Source organism: Athene noctua, chromosome 7, assembly GCF_965140245.1.
Source record: "Athene noctua chromosome 7, bAthNoc1.hap1.1, whole genome shotgun sequence".
Taxonomy (NCBI): domain Eukaryota; kingdom Metazoa; phylum Chordata; class Aves; order Strigiformes; family Strigidae; genus Athene; species Athene noctua.
The window spans coordinates 401014-420380 of NC_134043.1; the positions used below are offsets into that span (position 1 = coordinate 401014).

A 19367-nucleotide genomic window follows, 5' to 3' on the forward strand; every position below is an offset into this window, starting at 1 on the left:
AAGAGCTTACATGTGCTTTTTCATATCAAGATGATAAAGTCACTTTTAAAGCAACAACATCTCTATTTCCTATGTGTACCTAATAAAGTAATGCTCAGCAGCTTCCAAGGGAAGAATGAATTCCAGGCTGCCTCACTCTAAAGGGAACAAAACTCCTGCTCTCAAGTCTAAAAGATCAGACTGTGCTCTCTTCTGGAGATGGGCCCCCGAGCAGCCAAACTTTAATGTGTTAGAGGGCTAGAGGAAAGTGTACACTAGGTGCAGGAGCACCTCTTATGAAGGATCTCCAAATTCCAGCCTCAACTTACACATTATTTTGAACACTGACAAAGGGATAAAGTTATTAAATGCACAAGTTACAATGCTGAGCGAAGTTTTAAATACACCTCCCCGAACACACTACTTTAAGCATTACATTTTGTCTTACCACCACAAACCTCAAGTCTTCTCTTATGAAGTCTTTTTCTATGAGTCTTTTTTCTACAAAACCTCAACAGGAAGCCTCTAGCTCAGCACTGGAGGCAAGTGACACAAACACCCTAATCATCACACGGAGGAGGAGATGTACACCATCTCCCTGCACAGCAAGGTCACAGCTACCAGGACACAATAGATTTGTTCCAACAGCAAATCACTGATCAGGCCCTTGGAACACAACCTCCGTGTCACACCGACTGGTTTCTGAATGTCACGGCAATTACGAAGGGTGCTCGGTACCCTGCAGTAACCACGCAGTTCCAGATACTCCCTAAAAGAACTGCAAGCTCTTAAAGATAACTTTTTGTGCAAAATAGAAGGTATGTGCTGAGATAAGGAGCATCCAAACTGGGAGGCTGCTGAAAAAGTTTAAAATCTCAATAGAAGCAAAAACCCGAGTGTCTAAATCCTATTTATCACTTAGGATTTAGACTCTAACGCAATTTCAGGAACACCACAAGTCATCAAAATTTTACCCTCTTATCCCTGTATCAACCAAATTTTTGTTAAGTGATATTTAAGAAAAGTGCATTTACTTTGGAAAAATAGTCTTCATTTGAAAAAGCTGTAAGAAAATATTTATTTTGATGACCACTTCACCCAGTCACTACCTTATTCAAAAGCAGAAGCATGCTTGGGGCAAAATAGCTTGAGTAACCTTATGAAGTCGAAAACAGAAAAGCCAAATTAGATTTCAGATTGAAATAAGGCATACAGCCTATACACAGGAGATAACCCTGTGGGGGGTGGGAGATGTGGGTTTAATTTCCTTCAGAACGAGGACAGCCTAACGTTCATCCCTATCTCACTGGAAACTGCTTGACCATTACTTTATTAGGTACAGACAGGCACCACATTATTTTACTTTCTGTTCCATAACACATGACAACAGAGAAGAAAGAGATTCAGCCTTTGTCTTTCATTGCAAGGCACTGTCCTTAGGTTTGGAAGTCAGGGTTTTTTGGTTAGTTTTTTAAGTCGATGATTACCTCGAAGTTGCCTTTTATCTATAAACTGTACAAGTTAATTTAAGAACTAAACTCTTCAGAGGTTGGAAGCTGCCTTTGTTTCAACCTTCAGCCCACTACCTATGAACTTCAACTACAAGCCCTGCAGTGCAATACCTTGTCTTTTCTTTTCCTGGAGCTTTAGCATTTTTCTCAACAGGTCCGCTTTCTTGCTTTTTAGACACTCTCATACCTCCAGCTTTGACTGCAAGAAGAAAATACAGTTTATGTAGAAATATCTACAAGATTACATACTACAATTAGATACACTTAGAGAAGAAAAAAATACTTACACCCCAGATATTTATTAGTATGAAATCATCTTTCAGTATTTATGCTTCACTCCTAAACACACACACACAGAAGTAAGCCCAAGAGATTCAACACAGACTTCAAACTTCAGTGCCAGGGCATGCTCAGATCCAAGTCAGAGGGGTTTTGGTCACTGCTAACTACATCGAATCTTAACACCTTGTTATGTTAATATACATTCTTCCTCCATAAATCTCAGATGTAATAGTTTCCATTTTAAATTTTAAAAAGCAAAACAACCAACCCAATCAATCACTTTGAGGTTTTTGAACATTGTCACTAAAAGCAATAAAAGTTTCATGATTTGCTCAAGGTATTCTGCAATAAACCTAACAATGCAGATAAGAACCAGCTGCATATTTATCTTATACTTGTGTTCTAACATGTTTAATTATATTTAAGACATCTGTCAATCACAAACCAATTAGCCCTCATTACACTACAGAAGACCTTACAATAACAATTTAAATTCTGAGGCATCAGAAAATTCAATTCTGAACAAAGATCACGTAAAGTTATCTAAAACGTCACATTGAAAGAAATACTTTCCCCCTGTTCATGAGGGTATTTTGCATTTTAGAACTGTGAGAGTCAGGAAGAATAAACTTAGTGTGTATTTCTCACTATTTTAAAGAAGTTCCTTCATCTTACAGCAAGGTTCCTAGTCTTACCATGAATATCAATAATAGAGAGTTTTCATACTCAATTATTTGGGGGTGGGAGTAAATAACAGATTCAAGAATTACTCCGCTAAATAGCATGAAAAATATATTTGGCCATTTTCGGGGGAGCAGATGTGTCCATCTGTAACACCCATTTTCTACAAAATCGGACTACTCACCTTGTACTTCCTGGTTGCAGGTTTAGTTATAGAGACAAGAATTCTCCTTCAGCCATGTCCAAAGCAGCCTCACAGTGTTCTGCAATATCTAGACTTGGCTTTGCTTTTCTTTTCAAAGTCACATACGTACAGTTAATTGTACTGCTGTATAAGCAGCAAATGAATTGCCTAGCCATCTCACAGCTGCAAATACACTAGAGATCTGACTGAACCAAATTCTTTTGGCAATCTAAGTGCAAAGCAAAAAGTCTCCTCTGAAATGGAAGTGTCAGCCATTTCCAATTATCTACCAGCAAAAAGAATCAAGATGCTGAATACTTCAGCTCACAAGGTGTGAAACTCTAGTCCCTGTAAGCAGGAGATCAACATGAGAGGCATCTTTAAACAATGACAAAGGATTTAAAACAAAACAAAAAACAGCCACCACCACAAAAAAAAACCCTGAAATATTTCAAGATCTCAGACTGATGTCTTTTTGCCATCATGTTCCCTTTATAACAAGCTCATCCAGAACATCGGTGCAAGTTATCCCAAGTATTCCTCCACAGTTTGTTAGGCGCTTTGATTTTATGGCTTTTTAGGATTGAGCCAAACCACAAACAGTAATTCAAGTAAAATTCTGGAAGTCGATAAAAAACCGTATCTGAACCTAGATCCATGATTTTTGGTTGTGACCTTCACTAAGCACACACGTGCAGGATTGGTGATTTCTACATATAAGCATCTTTTACATCTTTAATTTATCCGGGTGCAGAAATCCAGGCACAGGGAGGCAAAGGCATTTCAACACTAGGAACCTTTACAAAAAGCACGAGGCGGGGCTGGGGTGTTCGGGGGAAGAGAGATACCCAGAAGGAGAAAAGAGATCTAAACATTAAGTGGCCAATCAGGAATTGTGTCTACTATCAACAAGCCCAGGGAGAAATTTATTTATACTGATTAGAAGTAATTCAGGACTTCCTTCAAACTTCCCACTGACCTGGAGATAGCTGCTAGTAGCAGCTGGCAAAGCCTGCTCATACTGATCCGTGGCAGTGAAAAAGTTAAACATGCATGCTTCTGGAACATGCCAGAACGCTGTTTTGTAATTTGTTTTTTCAAAGTAATTAAGAGAGATCTCAAAGTTTTAACACAGAGTTCGATTTTTGGATTAAGTGCCCTGTAAACCACAAAATCTAACAGTGAAGAACTAAGTACCAAAAGCTTTACTAATTTCCATATTTAAAACACCATATATTTTTAAAGAAAGAAAGGAGGAACATCCCCCCTTCTTCCCCTCCCCTCAAAAACTAAACCCCAAGCCCAGACTGAGAACAGATGCACTGAGGTCTGTTGAACCCCAAGACTACTTACGGATATTATGGTGAGAATAAAGGTGTCCACCCCCAATCTGCTTTGTTCACTACCTGTGTAGCTGAAACAACTTACTCTGCCAACCCTACCCCCCCGCCAGGCCGACAGCGGAGCCTCACCACCCCGCATTTACTGTCATGCAAATTAAGAAAAACAAGTATCTACTCTAGGTCACTGGCTGCAGTGGCTTATAGGCCCTCTCAGGTGCAACTCACCCAAGACACAAGAATTCAGGGAAGGAGCAGAGACAAGTGAAGCTGAAAAAACAACATCATAAATTCATGTAAAAGCATGCTGAAGAAAACCCCCATCACTTTCAAGAAAACAAAACAGATTTTAGGGGTATGACGACACACACACAAGTTATGCCTTCTGCTCTTCAGGCAACAACTGCTCCTAATGAACAGGGGCCAGGCGGGGAGCCCTCAGGGGCTCAGACCAAGCGACTGCAGGACAGTTCTAAAGGCTGAGCCTACAAAAACTCTGTATGTGTCCCAGCTCACAAGGGACTCAAAACCAGTGCCAGTGCTAACTCCGACTGGAGACAACAGCTCCACACAGTTAATTAACAGCGAGCACTGGAGCTCATCACTGTCCGAGTGCATTTACACATTCTCCAACAAAGCCAGGCACGCATTTAATCACCAGGTAGTTCATTCTACAGATGCCCCGTCCCGCGGGGCAGCGATGGGGTACGGCTGAACGCTCACCAGCCTCTGCGCAGAGGCAGCGTTTAGTCTGATGAAGAACGCTGGGGGGAGGGTGGAAGTTTTTCCTGTTATGACGGGGGTGAGAAATCAGACTGAAGCACTAAAAAAGTGTTTCGCTACTACATTAACACCTCGTGCTCTCCCCATTACTCGACAACGCCCTCCTGATCCGGAGGGCAGCAGGACCTGACGCCACCCGCTCCACGGCCGAGCAGCTCACGCCTAAACGCAGTGGTGCGGGGTCGGCGTCACGGGCGGCGCCCCTGGGGGAGGCGGCCGGGCTCAGCGCAGCACTCGCCTTCTCGCGGTACGCCCGGCCGAGCCCAGGTTGCGCGGAGGCCTCGGCAGACTCCTCCCGCCGGGGGACCGGCCCCGAGCCCCGCCACAGCGCGACGGGCCGGACCCGTCCTGGCGAGCCCTCGCTGCCGGCACCGACCCACGGCCCCTCACAGCCCCCCTCGGTCCCGGGGCAGCGGCCGCCAGGCGCTACTAGGAGCCGCGGCTGCCGCGGGCGGCTGCACCTCCGCTCCCCCTCAGCGACCCGCCAAGCCGCCCGCGGCGCCGCCCGCCCTCCCTCTGCTCGCGGCGGGGCCGCGGCCCAGCGAGCGCCCAGCACAGCGGGAGCGTCCCCCCGCCGCCGCCCCGCGCAGGGAGCCTGGCCCCGGCCCCATCCCCGGTGCCCACCTGCGGGCGGGAGGCGCCTCCTCCGCGCCATGGCGGGCTGAGGGGCCGCGGCACAGGGACACCGGCCCGCGCGGCAGCGCCTGAGTGCGGGCGGGGCGGGGCGGGGCGGGAGCGGCGGGGCTGGGGCGACCCCTGTGGGCGGGGAGGGACCGTGAGGGAGCGCCAGGGCGGCGGTGAGGGAGCGCCAGGGGGGGCGAGGGGCGATGAGAGGGGACGAGGGGCGATGAGAGGGGGCGAGGGGCGATGAGAGGGGACGAGGGGCGATGAGGGGGGGCGAGGGGCGATGAGGGGGGGCGAGGGGCGATGAGGGGGGACGAGGGGCCATGAGGGAGGACGAGGGGCGATGAGGGGGGGCGAGGGGCGATGAGGGGGGACGAGGGGCGATGAGGGGGGACGAGGGGCCATGAGGGAGGACGAGGGGCGATGAGGGGGGGCGAGGGGCGATGAGGGGGGACGAGGGGCGATGAGGGGGGACGAGGGGCCATGAGGGGGGGCGAGGGGCGATGAGAGGGGACGAGGGGCGATGAGGGGGGGCGAGGGGCGATGAGGGGGGGCGAGGGGCGATGAGGGGGGGCGAGGGGCGATGAGAGGGGACGAGGGGCGATGAGGGGGGACGAGGGGCGATGAGGGGGGGCGAGGGGCGATGAGGGGGGGCGAGGGGCGATGAGGGGGGGCGAGGGGCGATGAGAGGGGACGAGGGGCGATGAGGGGGGACGAGGGGCGATGAGAGGGGACGAGGGGCGATGAGGGGGGACGAGGGGCCATGAGGGGGGGCGAGGGGCGATGAGGGGGGACGAGGGGCGATGAGGGGGGACGAGGGGCCATGAGGGGGGGCGAGGGGCGATGAGAGGGGGCGAGGGGCGATGAGAGGGGACGAGGGGCCATGAGGGGGGGCGAGGGGCCATGAGGGGGGGCGAGGGGCCATGAGAGGGGACGAGGGGCCATGAGAGGTGGCTCAGCATCGGCTGAGAGGGAGCGAGGGGCAGCGGTGAGGGACGGGCGGGCGGCTGAGCGGGCGCGAGGAATGGCGCTGAGGGGCGGGAAGCGCGCGTAGGGCCGCGCCGAGGAGAGTTGTGGTGACGGGGCTGTCGCGACTAACCGGGTGTCGTCTCCCAGCAGGTGATCGCATCGGTGAACCCCCGCAACTCCGGAGCGAGGAGGCAGCGCTGAAACGGGGACTGTGCCGCGGCAGCAGGAGGCATCGGGTGAGTTGGGTGTAAAGGAGGAAGGGGGTGACTAAAGGAAGAAAATTGTGAAGGGTTAGTACTAGAGTGACTGCTGGAAATCCCCACCACCTCACTCAGCCCTCATCCAGCTCACCCTCTCTATTCCTTTTTCTTTGTCATGGCTCAACACAGACTTTTTAAAGTACTTCTGCAGACTTTTTCTTCAGATTATTCTACTTTCCATCGTATTTCACTTAGAATGTTTCTCCCTTGTACATGTCTCAAGTTTTTTATTGTTGTTTTTTAGAATTTTATCATTGCTTTTGTTGATTTTTTGTTGATTTTTTTAGGTGGGTTTCCCACAGAATCCAAGGCTAAACATTCAGCTCGTGTGTTTTGATGTTTTAACTTCTTGTGACTGAGAACTTTTGAACCCCTGGGGTTGTGTTGGCCACATTTGACAGAGGGCTAGAGACTGCAGGTATACTTCTGTGCTCTGAATTTAGTGAAAAATCAGTTTCTGGGTAGAGAAGTACCTCAGCTGTGGGAAGGGCTGTAGCAGGAGTTCAGACCTTGGAAGACAGCAGAGGCTGTGCTACAGGACATCTCACCTGGAGCTCATGTTCCCTCAGAACCAGTCACTTAGGGGCTGTGTGTCCCACGGAAACATCCTCTAATACGTAGGTTGGTCAAGGAAAGGTCTCTTTTAGTCAATGGAGTTAACACTGACACGTGGTGCGGAAGGAAAATGTCATTTATAGCACCAGGTGTTGTATTACAGCATCTCATTTTTTGCTACCTTAGCGATAATAGGTATTTCACATCTGTGTTTTACGGTGCTATTCTGCTGTGCCTGCTACCTGCTTCTAATAAAACAAATGTCGTTGGGGTGAATTTGGGTATGACTTTGTATCCTGGCTGAAGGAAGCATTCTCTTCTGGGACCAAAATTTGTCATCAGTTTCTCTTGGAGTTTTTAAGTGGTACTGCAGCAGAACTTGGTTTTAACCATCAATGATGTGAAGTTCAACTACGGATCTGTGGCCCAAATTTTAAGATTGATGTCTAATGTTGTAATAGTTATGAACAACCTCCATACTGCTGGGTGAATACACGGAACACTGCATTTGTCTACTAGATTTCTATGACCAAAGTCTGGGCAAAAAGCTGCTAAATTATACATTTTAGCTCCCTAGGGAAGGCTTGAAGGCTTTTTGTTCCACTGATCAGGAGATGCACAAATATTTGAGGAAAACTTTATAGTTAATCCTTATTTGTTGGGGGAAGCTGTAGTGAAATACAGAAGCTTTGCAGGAATGATTGGAGACATTTTTTAGTCACTTTTTTCCATCCAACTTTATACAAATATTTTAGCAGTAAGGCTACAGATAGAGCATTAAACAACTATGTGGTCTTTTTTTATTTCAAGCAAAAGACTGTAGAACTTGATTTAGTGAGGTAAATCTTACTCCCTTCAATCATTAATACGTCCTTGAGACAGAAGTGAAATGTTGACTTCACATGCCTTTTTTAAACAACACTCAGGACCTTAATGTAAACATTCATGTTTTACACAGCAGAGACAATTAAAAATTGTTTTTTTCTATCCATTTTAAAGCCCAGACATGTCATCATGACCCATTTAAGCTTTCTGTTCATTGCATTCTAACACAAGCCCTACCTTTTTCTGTCAGCTATCAAGATGATCCTCCCTTCCATTTTTCTTAAGAACCTGTGAAAAACCTGAAAACATTAAAACCACCTCAAAATACCTCTTATTTCTGCATTATTTTATGATTTTACCATCTTTTATTACTAATGCCTTACTGATATAATTTACATTAGAAGATCTTTGTCTTGAAGAGTTAGTTAGTCTGTTCCTGCAGCCCTGAAATTGCGTTTTTGTCTGAAGATACAATAACTGACACGTGAATAAACTAGCACATCACAAATACTGGGGAGCAGCATCAGCAGTAAGGACGTAAGTTCCAGGAAAGGACAGCAGCAAAGCTGCTGGGAGGAGCCACATTATGAAAAGTAATCTCTTGTTGTCCATAGGTTTTCCAAATCCTTCAGAGAAGGAAGGCTGAACTTTGTCAGCTTAAAGAAGACATTTGAAAGATTCTAATAATTTTTATAAAATCAAGTCACCCAGTTAACTTGGAAACAAGCTGGTAACAGACTGTTCACCAGATGTCTAGAGCAGTGGTCTTCAAAGTGCAGTGTGCGCAGCCAGGGTTTGTGCAAGACAGAGCTGTTGGTGTGCATAAAGAAAATTTCAGAACTCCTATTTGTATTTATTATCTTTAAAAAAGAAAAAAAAAAAAGGTGCTTTAGTGATATTTAATACACAGCTCAGCACTGGTGCCCTGGCCTGGTCTGTATGTTGGCGGGTCCCACGTGGTTTGTGGTGCTCACAGCGCTGGGGGCTTCGCATCATCTTTACCTCATCCTTTAATTTCTACTTTTGTGTATGTTTTATAATGTACTTCATTAGTACAGTAGTGGATGTCTATAACTTACAAAATAATACACATATATTGAGGATGTGGGCTCAAAGTTTTTTTGCTGATAGGTGTGCGCAATCAAAAAATTCTGGAGAGCACCATTACAGGGGTCAGATTTTAATTTTCTATTTGAATTGCAATCCTCTGGACATAACTGACTTTGTATTGCAGAGCTTTTAAATGGACAGTTTTGCCAAATACCAGGCCTGGCATAAAGGCCACAGCCAGCATCAAGATGACCCAATAACCAGGTTGTACTGGACACAGAAGGGTCAGTACATGGGTGAGCGCTGGGGGTACAAACAGGCCTATCAGGTTATACATAATCAACATCAATCCCGATGATCCCAACAACGCCACCACACAACCAACAACGGGTGGGATAAACCGTGAAATAGAGTCTCCCAGAGAAGGGATGGGAGCAACCAGGTCAACAAGCCAAACACATCAGACCAAGGAAGCCACACACTGAATCCCTACAGAGCCCGCGTTTACAAAGGCCAGACCTGCCTGGAGCCCAGTCCCAGGGAGGCGGGAGGTCCTTCCCCAGCAGGGAACTCTGCCCAGGGCATCCCCCTCACACACAGACACCGCCCCTCCTGCAATGGTCCCAGCTGTGATCCCTGCGTGGGACACCTGACCTTGGGTTACTCACTGCGGGACCCCTGGGGCTCCTTTACCCCATGGCTCTGTCTGCCAGGCCGGCCCACCCTGGGGGGGAGCCTGAAGGGAAACTCACCCCCCTTTGGGAAGGGCTGGGGCAGTCACCCACATGTCAGCCTGAATTTGGGGTTGGGGCTGAAACCCCAGCAGTTCAACAGTCCAGCAAGCACGTTGCTGAAATGCACCCTCAGTTTGAGAAAAAGAAGCTGGAGTGTTAAGAAATGTGACTGCAGCCCCTTTATCCAGATGACTTTGTTATCCTTGCCCAGAATGGCCACAGGGGAGTCCAGGCAGGTCTGTCCAGCCGCTCCCTGCCCTGTCCCCCCCTGCCCCGCAGAGCAGAGCGGGGTTCTGCCTCTCAGCATGGCCTCAGGAGTTGTTCCGAGCCAGCAGCCGGCCTGTCAGCAAGGTCAGAAGCAGCCTGTTCAGCTGAAAAACACCACAGTCCACTTTTGGAAGCCTAAATATGCTTTAACTAAATGGGGCTTTAGCACTAAAGCAGCAAAGCCTGTAATCCCCGAGTAATCTAAGCACCCCCCCGCGGGTCAGCACACAACCTGCTGCAGCAGTCACTGGTGCCCTGCGTGCCTAAAGACAAAACTGCCTATGTGGGCAGCAGTACAAACTGGGTGTGGTGAGACTCACAAGCTTTTATTCTTGATGCATGAGAAAGAATCCATTAAAATCACAGACTGTTTCAAAATGCTCTGAACACTTTGGATGCATAGTACCCAAAACACACATGGAGCATATCAGGGGGTTACTTGTACTCTGAAATTGAGCCTGGAAGACTGTTAGCTGCTCGATACAGAAATTTGCTCTCTGGTGTGAGTTTTATATATATGTGTGTGTGTGTGTGTGTGTGTCCAAAAAAAAGTTTCAAATAAATCCTTTTCTTTCCAGGTCTGGTATAACTTACTGTCACACTTCAAACATACAGCAATGCAGCCTTTAACAAACTCTTCTAAATTATCTAATGCACAGTAATAAGAGCGAGCTATACTACTTAACCTGCATAAAAGTTTCACAGTTTATTAAAAATACCCACCTGTCATAATGTTTAAATTATGGAGTTTTTCATCACTTCAGCCAAAAGATCCAATTTTGTCATTCAGAAAATCTAGCCTGAATTTCATTTGCTCTTTGAAAAGCTGTAGTATGAAATTAAATCTCTGGCCAAAATGAAGTCTCTTTGCCTTCAGTAGCACCATGGTTTCACCCTTAATTAATACAGAATGTCCATAAAGTGACAGTGGCATTGGTGTTAAACAGATATATTTTCAAAGCAGTAACATTAGTGATAAAATTTTATACCAATGAAAATGACATTCAAAAACTGCAGTGAACTAAGAACATCCATTATTTTTCTTTGTTGCTTAATATATTAAGTATATGTAATTAGTCATAGTAGGCTTCAGTTAAAATTTTTCCAGCACTGGATGGCACAAGAAGATTTTTCATGTGTGATTTTACATCATTTCCCATGTATAGTTCATTGTAATTATTTTCCTTCTTAAACAAGAAACCAGCAACTAGGTGAGAGACTGTTAATGAAATATGGTACATTCTGTTTAAATGCTGTCACTGACAATGAAGACACCTAAACTGGTAGCACATTTTCTTAAACTGTTCTTATTGCCTCACATCAGTATCAAGGCTACTGGAACACCCTGCAAAAGCTGAAGTACTTGCTGGAAACAACAACGGAGCTGCTTTCAAAGTTTGTGTTCATTAATCTTTTTTCTTACTATGTATGAAGCTTTTGTGTGATTAATACCTAATTCTAAAATTACTGTGAACTATTAGTCAGATTTTCTGAATCCTGACTGATTTTTACCATTCCAGAGTTCTGTTAGTTAATCCTCCTTCATCCTGTTTGGAAATAGCATTGTCCAAAATAGATGTCCTAGGTAGGAACAGCATCACCCAAGATCAATGTCTAATTGATAATCTTACAATGAAATATAAGAAATGGAACTAGATATAGATAATCTGGAATTATTTATCTGATAAACTTCCATTTCGTTTTCAGTATTTAAGATGAAAAATTCCATTAAGGAATCATCTTTTACTGCTTACTATCTATGTTGTAAAACATGTTGTGGATGAAGAAGTCTTCTTCACAAATTTTGGCACCTTCCTGAATCTGTCAGTGATTATAGTCTTTTGCATTAAGATAAAGGCACCTTCGGGTCCCCAGGCATCACCTAAGATGCCGGATGGGTAGAGTAGAAGGTAGTTCCTACTCCATTCTCACTCTGTCCCTAACCAGACAAGTCAGAAAAGGTGTTTGTGTGCCCCTGTGTGCTGGGGAGGGAGAACAGAGCAGTACCAACACTTGCTATTCGACTGTGTTGCAGTACTCGGAGGCTTGGAAAGACAGCGATGAAAGCATTGCTGACAGTTCCCTGACTCATCCAGGAATAATCCCTGCCCGAGTCAGAGAGCAAAATCTGCATCTATTGTGATGAGACACTGTTAATTTTATCTGCAAGCAGTTGCTGAAATCACAACGCATAATGCCAGAGATTTTTCTAAAATGCTGTAAACATGTTCTGCTTTGCTGTGTGAAAGCATTTCATCACAAAAATTAGCTCTTTGAGGGATTCTGAAAGCAAAACATGAAAGAAGAAAAATTCGTTAATCTCATGATTTATTTGGGATTGTCTCATTCTTGGATCTCAACAATTCAAAAGGAGAGAGGGAATGTAAAAATAGGATGTGGTGAAGTGGAATCAGAAGAAGGGGGAAATGAAGTGGAAAAAGTGGAAGAGAACATGGAATAAGGAACCAGTAGGGATTTACAGCATGACAGCTACCATATGGATGACTCCTGTTGGCTTGGATTTTTAGAGCAGAAAAAGTTAAAGGACATCCCGGTCTAAACCTGGTCTGTTTGATATTTTAGTTCTGTGTGTATGAGGCAGGAAATGGCTTTGAAATGCAGCAATTTCCTCCCTAGAAAAGCAAATTACTTTGCAAATATTAAGTCAATAGTACTGCATGTGTCTGCCAATAAGTAGCTTGAAATGGATGATGACAATTTTGATAGGGGAAGGAAATTCTTTGAGGTGAAACGATCTGAAGGAGAGGTAACAAAAGAAACTTCTTCAGAAGTATTTGTTTTTTTCATATTAATGTTACTCTGCCTCAACAGAAAAATACTGATTTTTCAGTTTATTTACATGAACTTGGGTATGGTCTCCTCCTCCTGTCAGAGCTGGATGCTTTGGGAGCTTTTCCTTAAGATAATACAGGAATTATTGTCTCTGCGTCTGCTAACAGCAATGACAGATGAACCAAAGGCAGTATCTCTTTTTGCTGGTTAGGTATTAGGAGTTTCTTTTCCCTGTTTGCATGTTAATCACTATTAGATCTCATCCAGGGGTTTCAGTCCTAGAAGCTGAAGCACGCAATCGCAAACCGATGGAATCCTTACATCATCGCTGCCTCTCCCAGCAGCAGCCCAGTGCTCAGGCAGACAAACTTACACGTTTTATTATAGACATATTTTGGAAAGTTGTGGTGATTCCCATCCATGGTGCTCTCATTTCAAATTTAAGGCCCCATATGATCTTATCTACTCAGGTCAGACATAACCCTCACCAGTGGATACTTTTTTGTCAATAGCTGTTATTTTTTGCTGACAAGCCTACTTTACTTTTTTGGAGTGGACCTTGGATTCACACAGGCAGATGAGGTGTCTTGGAGATGCTGCTGAATCTGCTAGCAGGGTAAAGAAGAAATAGCTGTGAAGAAAAGCAAGAGTGAGAAAATTGAAATAAGTAAAGCACAGAGAGCAGAAAAATCTGGAAAACTCCCATACTCTGTTCCCTCGGTACCTTCAGTTCAGACTTGGAGTTTGCAGTTGAACTGTTGGGATTCTTTTGGTATTGTGACAACTAATAATTATACATATTGGCTCCATGTTTCTGCTTAAAATACTGTGCTAGTGAGGTAGGCATCTCTACCTGTTTTCTACAAGCATACTTCAGTATCAAAACCTAGTCACAGAATCACAGAATCAACTAGTCCTTCTTGGCTTTAGTGAAAAACAAACCAATATTCCTTCTAAGGCATAAAAGCCATAGCAGTTCTCATCCATGCTTCTTGCAGTAACTTTCACAACCTCTGTAAAACTAATTGAAAGGAGGCAATTCTGAACAGGTTTGGATTTGTACCCGTTGGTTTGAATGTTTACACTTGGATTTGCAGAGAGCTGCCTAAAAGACAACTCCTCTGCCTTTCAAATCCTGACCTCAGGTCATCCAGACAGTCTGTGCTTTGAGTGCTAAAACTGCAGCGGCAAAGGGAGCCACGGACCCACGCTAAGGTAGTCCCAGAGTGAGGAAATGTAAGTGCAAAAAGGAAAGCCACATTGTGCAATCTGGTAACGAGTGTGAATCGTGAAATACGTGGAACATTAAAGAAACTGGTTTTTACGTCGCAGATTGGAGAGGTGATGGTTCATAACTCACCACATAAGGCCGCACGTCACATGGATTTGGTGTGCTGCCTGAAGCAGGAACAGTAAAGTGCCTTTTACATCTATTCCAGGAATTCTTGTGAAAATCGTGGGAACTTGGTTTAAACAAGAAGTAGTAAGTTGATGTTGTGGATTTCTTATGATATTAAATATAATTCACCATTTCTTTTTTGTTTTTCTTCCACCCTCTTTCTCCTTACTTCACTCCCCCTGTCACTGGTTATATATTTAACCAGAAGCTGCTGTGAATCGTATCTGCATCGTACTTACCAGAGCACCTTGTTCTTGACAGGTAGACCTTGGCACTATTAGAATATTACAGCATCAGCATGGATGTGAAAATCTGATTTTATTTAATGCTTTAATTTATTTATTTATTTTCTGTTGGAAATTATTTGGCTGTTTTTTCTGGGGGGAGGAATGAGGTACATGATCACTCTTCTGTGACCATGGGACAGTGCAGTTGAAATCTCTTCCTGCTATTCTCAGTCCTATATAAATATCAGATTTCAGAGATGTTCATCTGATTCTGGGGACAGATTTCTTTTGATGGCAGTAGTCTGTGAATGACCAAATTAGGAATGGAATTGATATTGTAATGGTTCTGTGTATTTTTGGAATGTGGAGGTTATTTCAAAACAGAGGCAGATGTGGGAAAGCCTGGGGGCAGGCACAGAATTCTAACTGCCATAGTCATAGGAAATTTTGAGCGGTGCTCTCGGTGCTCTGGAACTCTTTCACCTTCCATGGCAATTACTCCTTTAGAACCTACATTCTACAGGCAAGTTACTACCTGACTGCAAAGTTTGAAAAGTCACTTGGAAGAATCAGGAATCAACATGTTTCCAAGCAGACTGACTGATTACTTGATGTAACCTAGCTAATAGCTATTAGCATAATTATACACCAGGCACAGTCGACATCTAAAACAAGTGCTTCGGCACACAGGCATATGGAATATCTTCCTCACGTATCAGGTTTTAATTCATGTCTCTGTGTTGTTAAATCTATTGCTCGTGGCTCTGCAGTATTTTCACTTCCACCTTATCTCCAGTATTGCTTATTTTCAAATATCAGAATTACTAATTTGTGGTCACTAATACAAACTGATACTGTTTTTACATCTGGTAACTGAATGGTGAAATACTATTGCTGGTTTTTAAGCTCAATTACAGATAGGCAACACATTTTTCGATTGACTCAATATAGCTATTTTTGGCTGCTGCAGGAGCATGATGGAGACAACAAATATTCTGCTGCAGGCATATGACTTATTTTTTATTAATACATGCTTTAATTTTTTTTTTCCTCTGCCCTGGCTTTTTATTGTCTGTTTATAGTAGTTGAGCATAAAGTTAATAATGTTGCAAAGAACATTAGTGTTAAATTTCTAAGGCATGGAGAAGACCAATTAGCGAAGGCAGCCATATGTTCAGTGATTTTTACGTTGATATAACCACTCACTAGTACATATATTATGCATCTGACAAGATCTGTAGGAAGTCTGGCTTCACATCTGTAAAGCTGACCTGTTTCTTCTGGGAAACCTGAGAAGTTCAAGTGCTGGTTCTGATCTGGATGCCAGTTGTCTCAGAGAGTACAGGAGGGTCCAGGCACTGTATGATAGTAATTCAAGGTAAAGGGTAATATTGTTAAGGAGAAGATACACCTTACTGGATAATTTTTTTATATAAATACAAACTTTTTTTACAGAATGACTAGAAAGATATACCTTTGTTCTCATGTGTTTTCTTCACCTAAGTGTCCCTGTTAAAAACAAAATATTACTGGGTAGTGGAATAAGTCAATCAATTCTAAAGAATTAAATTGAAACCTACTGAGCTGTATGGAAGCCCTTACACAGATTTCACTATTCCTGTCATATCAGCACAGCAACGCTTGTTTCCTCGAAGGATAAACACCAGAATTCACTGGGTTTTGTTGCTGTGCTCGTGGCTTTGCACCTTCACCCTCAGAAAAGAGCTTATTGGTGGGAAGCAAAGGAAAGCAAATTATTTTTTGGTGTCTTGCAGGTTTTCCTTGTCACGTGATACTGAACTTCTTGGAGCTAGCCAACTGCAAATTACCTGTCTGTCATCCATGGATCTTTCCGAACAGGTATGCCAAAGCAGCTTTTTGTATTAGAGTGAGTGGCCACTAGAGGGCACGTGATATCCAGTAATTGACTGGGAACTCTTCATCAGACATAACTTTGTATTGGACCCAGCTGTAAACAAAAAATGTATCTTTTTCATGGTGAGTAGAAACCAATTCCAATTCTGCAGTAATTGCCCTTGGAACAGCAGCTTTCTGTAACAGTAGTGACTGTGAGATAGTCCTTGGAAGCACATCAGTAAGCTGGAAAATGGAGGGAGAGAGTTGCCCCTGCTCTTGTTTGGCTGGTTATCATTTATAGCAGGGTTGGAATAACACTGTAGTAGTATGGAGCCAAAATCTAATTGCTGTATTTACACAGAGGAATAAAAGTGGAAGTTAAAACAAGAGGAAAATGTTATAATTGATAGTCTTTGCAGAACGTCAAACATTATACAAAGGTGCTAAAACTGAATAATCAGAATTAGTTTTAGTATACCCATTTTTCTTCCATTTGTATTGCTACAGTAGTTACGGGGAGATTCCTCTTGTGAGCTGGACTACAGCCCTTCCCTGTTCGAGTGCATGGGTCAAGGCTGAGGGTAAGTAACCTGGGAGTCTCCTCTCCAGCTGCTACCCAGTCAGCTTTTTCAAAGGCAGTGTTGTGCAGGCAGAGTGGATCAGTCCTGCTGCCTTGTGAGGTGCCAGTCACCCCAGAGAAAGTGAGGAGGAAAGAGAGGCACAAGGATTCCTCTCTTCCCCCATCAGACTACAGGACAGGATTGGCACGTATGGGGCAGTAACACATACTGTGCCATGTAAACAACAGGTGTGCCAGGCCTTGGAAACACAAGTCTGGGGAAGCCCATCCTCCTTGTTTACGTGCTGCTTGGGAAGTGCAGGAGGTGGTTTGTCTGCACTGTGTTGACGACGAAACAGAAGTGTTTCACGTTCTGGTGACACAACTACAGACACAGGTGGTGGTGAGGAAGCAGAGGGGTTTGGCACAGGTGGGCCCAGCAGAGCTGGCAGGCTGAAAGGAGCCTTCCCACCCCCTCCTAACACAGTCTTGGTCAGCTACACAGTTTATAGCCCTGTGCCTCCCTAGGACAGGTCCGTGCTCTTTGCCCGCAGGAGGACGGCAGCTGCAGTGCCCTGGGGGAGGTTGTCCCTCCGGCCACGGCAGGGCAGCGCTGCCTGGACCCAGCAGGCTCTGCCTGCCTGGTAACTGCCACCCCACTGAGCACGGTGGTTTAAAACCACTTGGCACCGGGAAGATAATCACTGAGGCAGAGAAAACCGCATGGCACTAGATCTGCAAGAAAGACACGGAGACACCAAGTGAGCACTTCCAGAGCAACTTGGTGGTCTGGGTGGTTTGTCAAGTCGGTAGGCTCTGCTGAAGACTCTATTCTTAGGTTTCAAGTTTGGTTTCAAATATAGGTAATTTTCAAATTTCTTCAAACAAATGTACTTACAAGCTTACTTGAGTTACATGGGAAAATTTTTTTAAAAAGCTGATAGTGGGTTTTGCTTTTGTTAGTCTTTTTTTACAAGCTTCATTGTCAAAATTCATAACTGGTAAACAGTCAAACAGGAGAGATGCTGCAGAGAGTTACAGTCCTGTGAAAGGAGTAGGGTTATAACAGAATTTCTTTAGCATGTCAGGCACAAGCAGGGGTTAACATACCTGTAGAATTTAAAACATTTTCTTTTTTGTTTCCATTGTTTGAATATTTAGGAATATCAGCAAACTAGACAAGCTAAATGCCTTTTTGACAAATGCTGAGTGGCCTTATCCCTGTTTCTTTGTGTGGGTCTGCAGTTGTGTGCAATACTTGAAATGAGATAAATCTTTCTCTCAGACAACATAGTAACCTCTCTGGATGAGTGGCTGCTTTAAATAGGACCTGGATCAATAGGAGCGCTGGAGAATTTACAGCCAGACTGAAGGAATGTATATTTTGTTCCCTTATTAAGCACTCGTATACAAGGATTGATTTTTGGGCAGAGGGGGAATTGTCAACAGTAGTAATTCAGCATTTTATGGGATGTGATGATCTCGGTTTCCTGTATCTCTCTGGCCATTCTGGGGATGCACTGGCAGATTTGGGATTTACTTAACTTTTTGAATAATTTTAGGACATAGTCAAATGAACTGTGCTACCATGCAGTGACTTGATTATAAACCCTCTGTAATGAGCTGGAGGCCTTCTGCATTCAGTCCTAATGGGGATCAATCTCTCCTCACGGTGTGTGATTACTTTGTGCTGATGGACAGGTGGATAATTCATTTCACATTCTTCCTAGTCAAGAAAAATGAACCCACCTGTGGCTTTAAGAACTAGCTGGAAATGACACCATTAAATATCCCATTGCACGTGTTATTCTTTTATACACGTAGTTCATAAAAAGTAGAACAGACTACAAAGTGATATTTAGTATTAAAAAATACTCACGGCCTCTCATCCCGCTCTAGAGCTGGCTTACAGGTGTGATTAATTCATCAATTTTCTTTTCCAACTGCACTCTCCATCTGTGGGTTTTTTAAACTCGCTGGGCTCCACAGACAAGGGGAACTCCTCTGAAGTGCCAGAGCGCCGCGGTTTGAACCCGCCGCCCCGCCCCGGAAACAGGGCAGGGACAGAAAGGAAAAACTTGTAGGTTCAACTAAGAAAACAGCTCAGCGGCGGCAACAAAACGCTGCTGACCACGGGAGCCCCGCGGGTAACGGGCACGGCACAACGCGCCGCCCGCCCCAGGGAGGGGAGCCACGTCCCGCCTGCGCACTGAGCGCCGCGGCCCGCGAGATGGACTACGGCACTGGCCAATCCGGGCGCGGCACGCCAGCTCCGCCCGCCCCCTCCAGCACATTAACTCTGCTGGGTGAAGCCGGGGCCGGGCCGGCGGCTCCGCTCCCTCCCAGCTCGGGGAAACCAACTCTCCCAGCCGGAGCGTGGGCAAGAGCCAACGTGGCACGGCAGGTTCCGTGTGCGCATCCCTGTATTCTGTGGCAAGGTATCTTAGCGCAGGCCACCACCATCATCATTCTCTGAATTACTAAATCC

At 44.9% G+C, this 19367-nt stretch overlaps 1 protein-coding gene and 1 long non-coding RNA gene across 5 annotated transcripts in view; one reads left to right on the forward strand and one right to left on the reverse strand.

Moving 5' to 3' along the window:
- DAPL1 (death associated protein like 1) overlaps nucleotides 1–18954 on the reverse strand; it is a 30779-nt gene extending 11825 nt beyond the window's left edge. Inside the window, exons 1-4 of one of the 4 annotated variants that reach the window (XM_074911424.1) lie at nucleotides 18759–18954; nucleotides 8231–8292; nucleotides 6484–6620; nucleotides 1602–1689 (exon numbers count right to left, since the gene is read on the reverse strand). In XM_074911424.1, coding sequence (XP_074767525.1) covers nucleotides 1602–1689; nucleotides 6484–6620; nucleotides 8231–8268 — 263 coding nt within the window. In that variant the 5' untranslated portion in view covers nucleotides 8269–8292; nucleotides 18759–18954. Of the gene's footprint in view, nucleotides 1–1601; nucleotides 1690–5384; nucleotides 5488–6483; nucleotides 6621–8230; nucleotides 8293–18758 lie in introns of those variants that run through there. The other 3 variants (XM_074911422.1, XM_074911423.1, XM_074911425.1) reach the window with 3 other exon arrangements.
- Nucleotides 5522–16886, forward strand: LOC141962819 (uncharacterized). The gene is made up of 4 exons (XR_012633990.1): nucleotides 5522–5557; nucleotides 6504–6589; nucleotides 16239–16323; nucleotides 16828–16886. It is a non-coding gene; the product is annotated as an uncharacterized LOC141962819 (long non-coding RNA).
- Nucleotides 18955–19367: the final 413 nt, after the last annotated feature.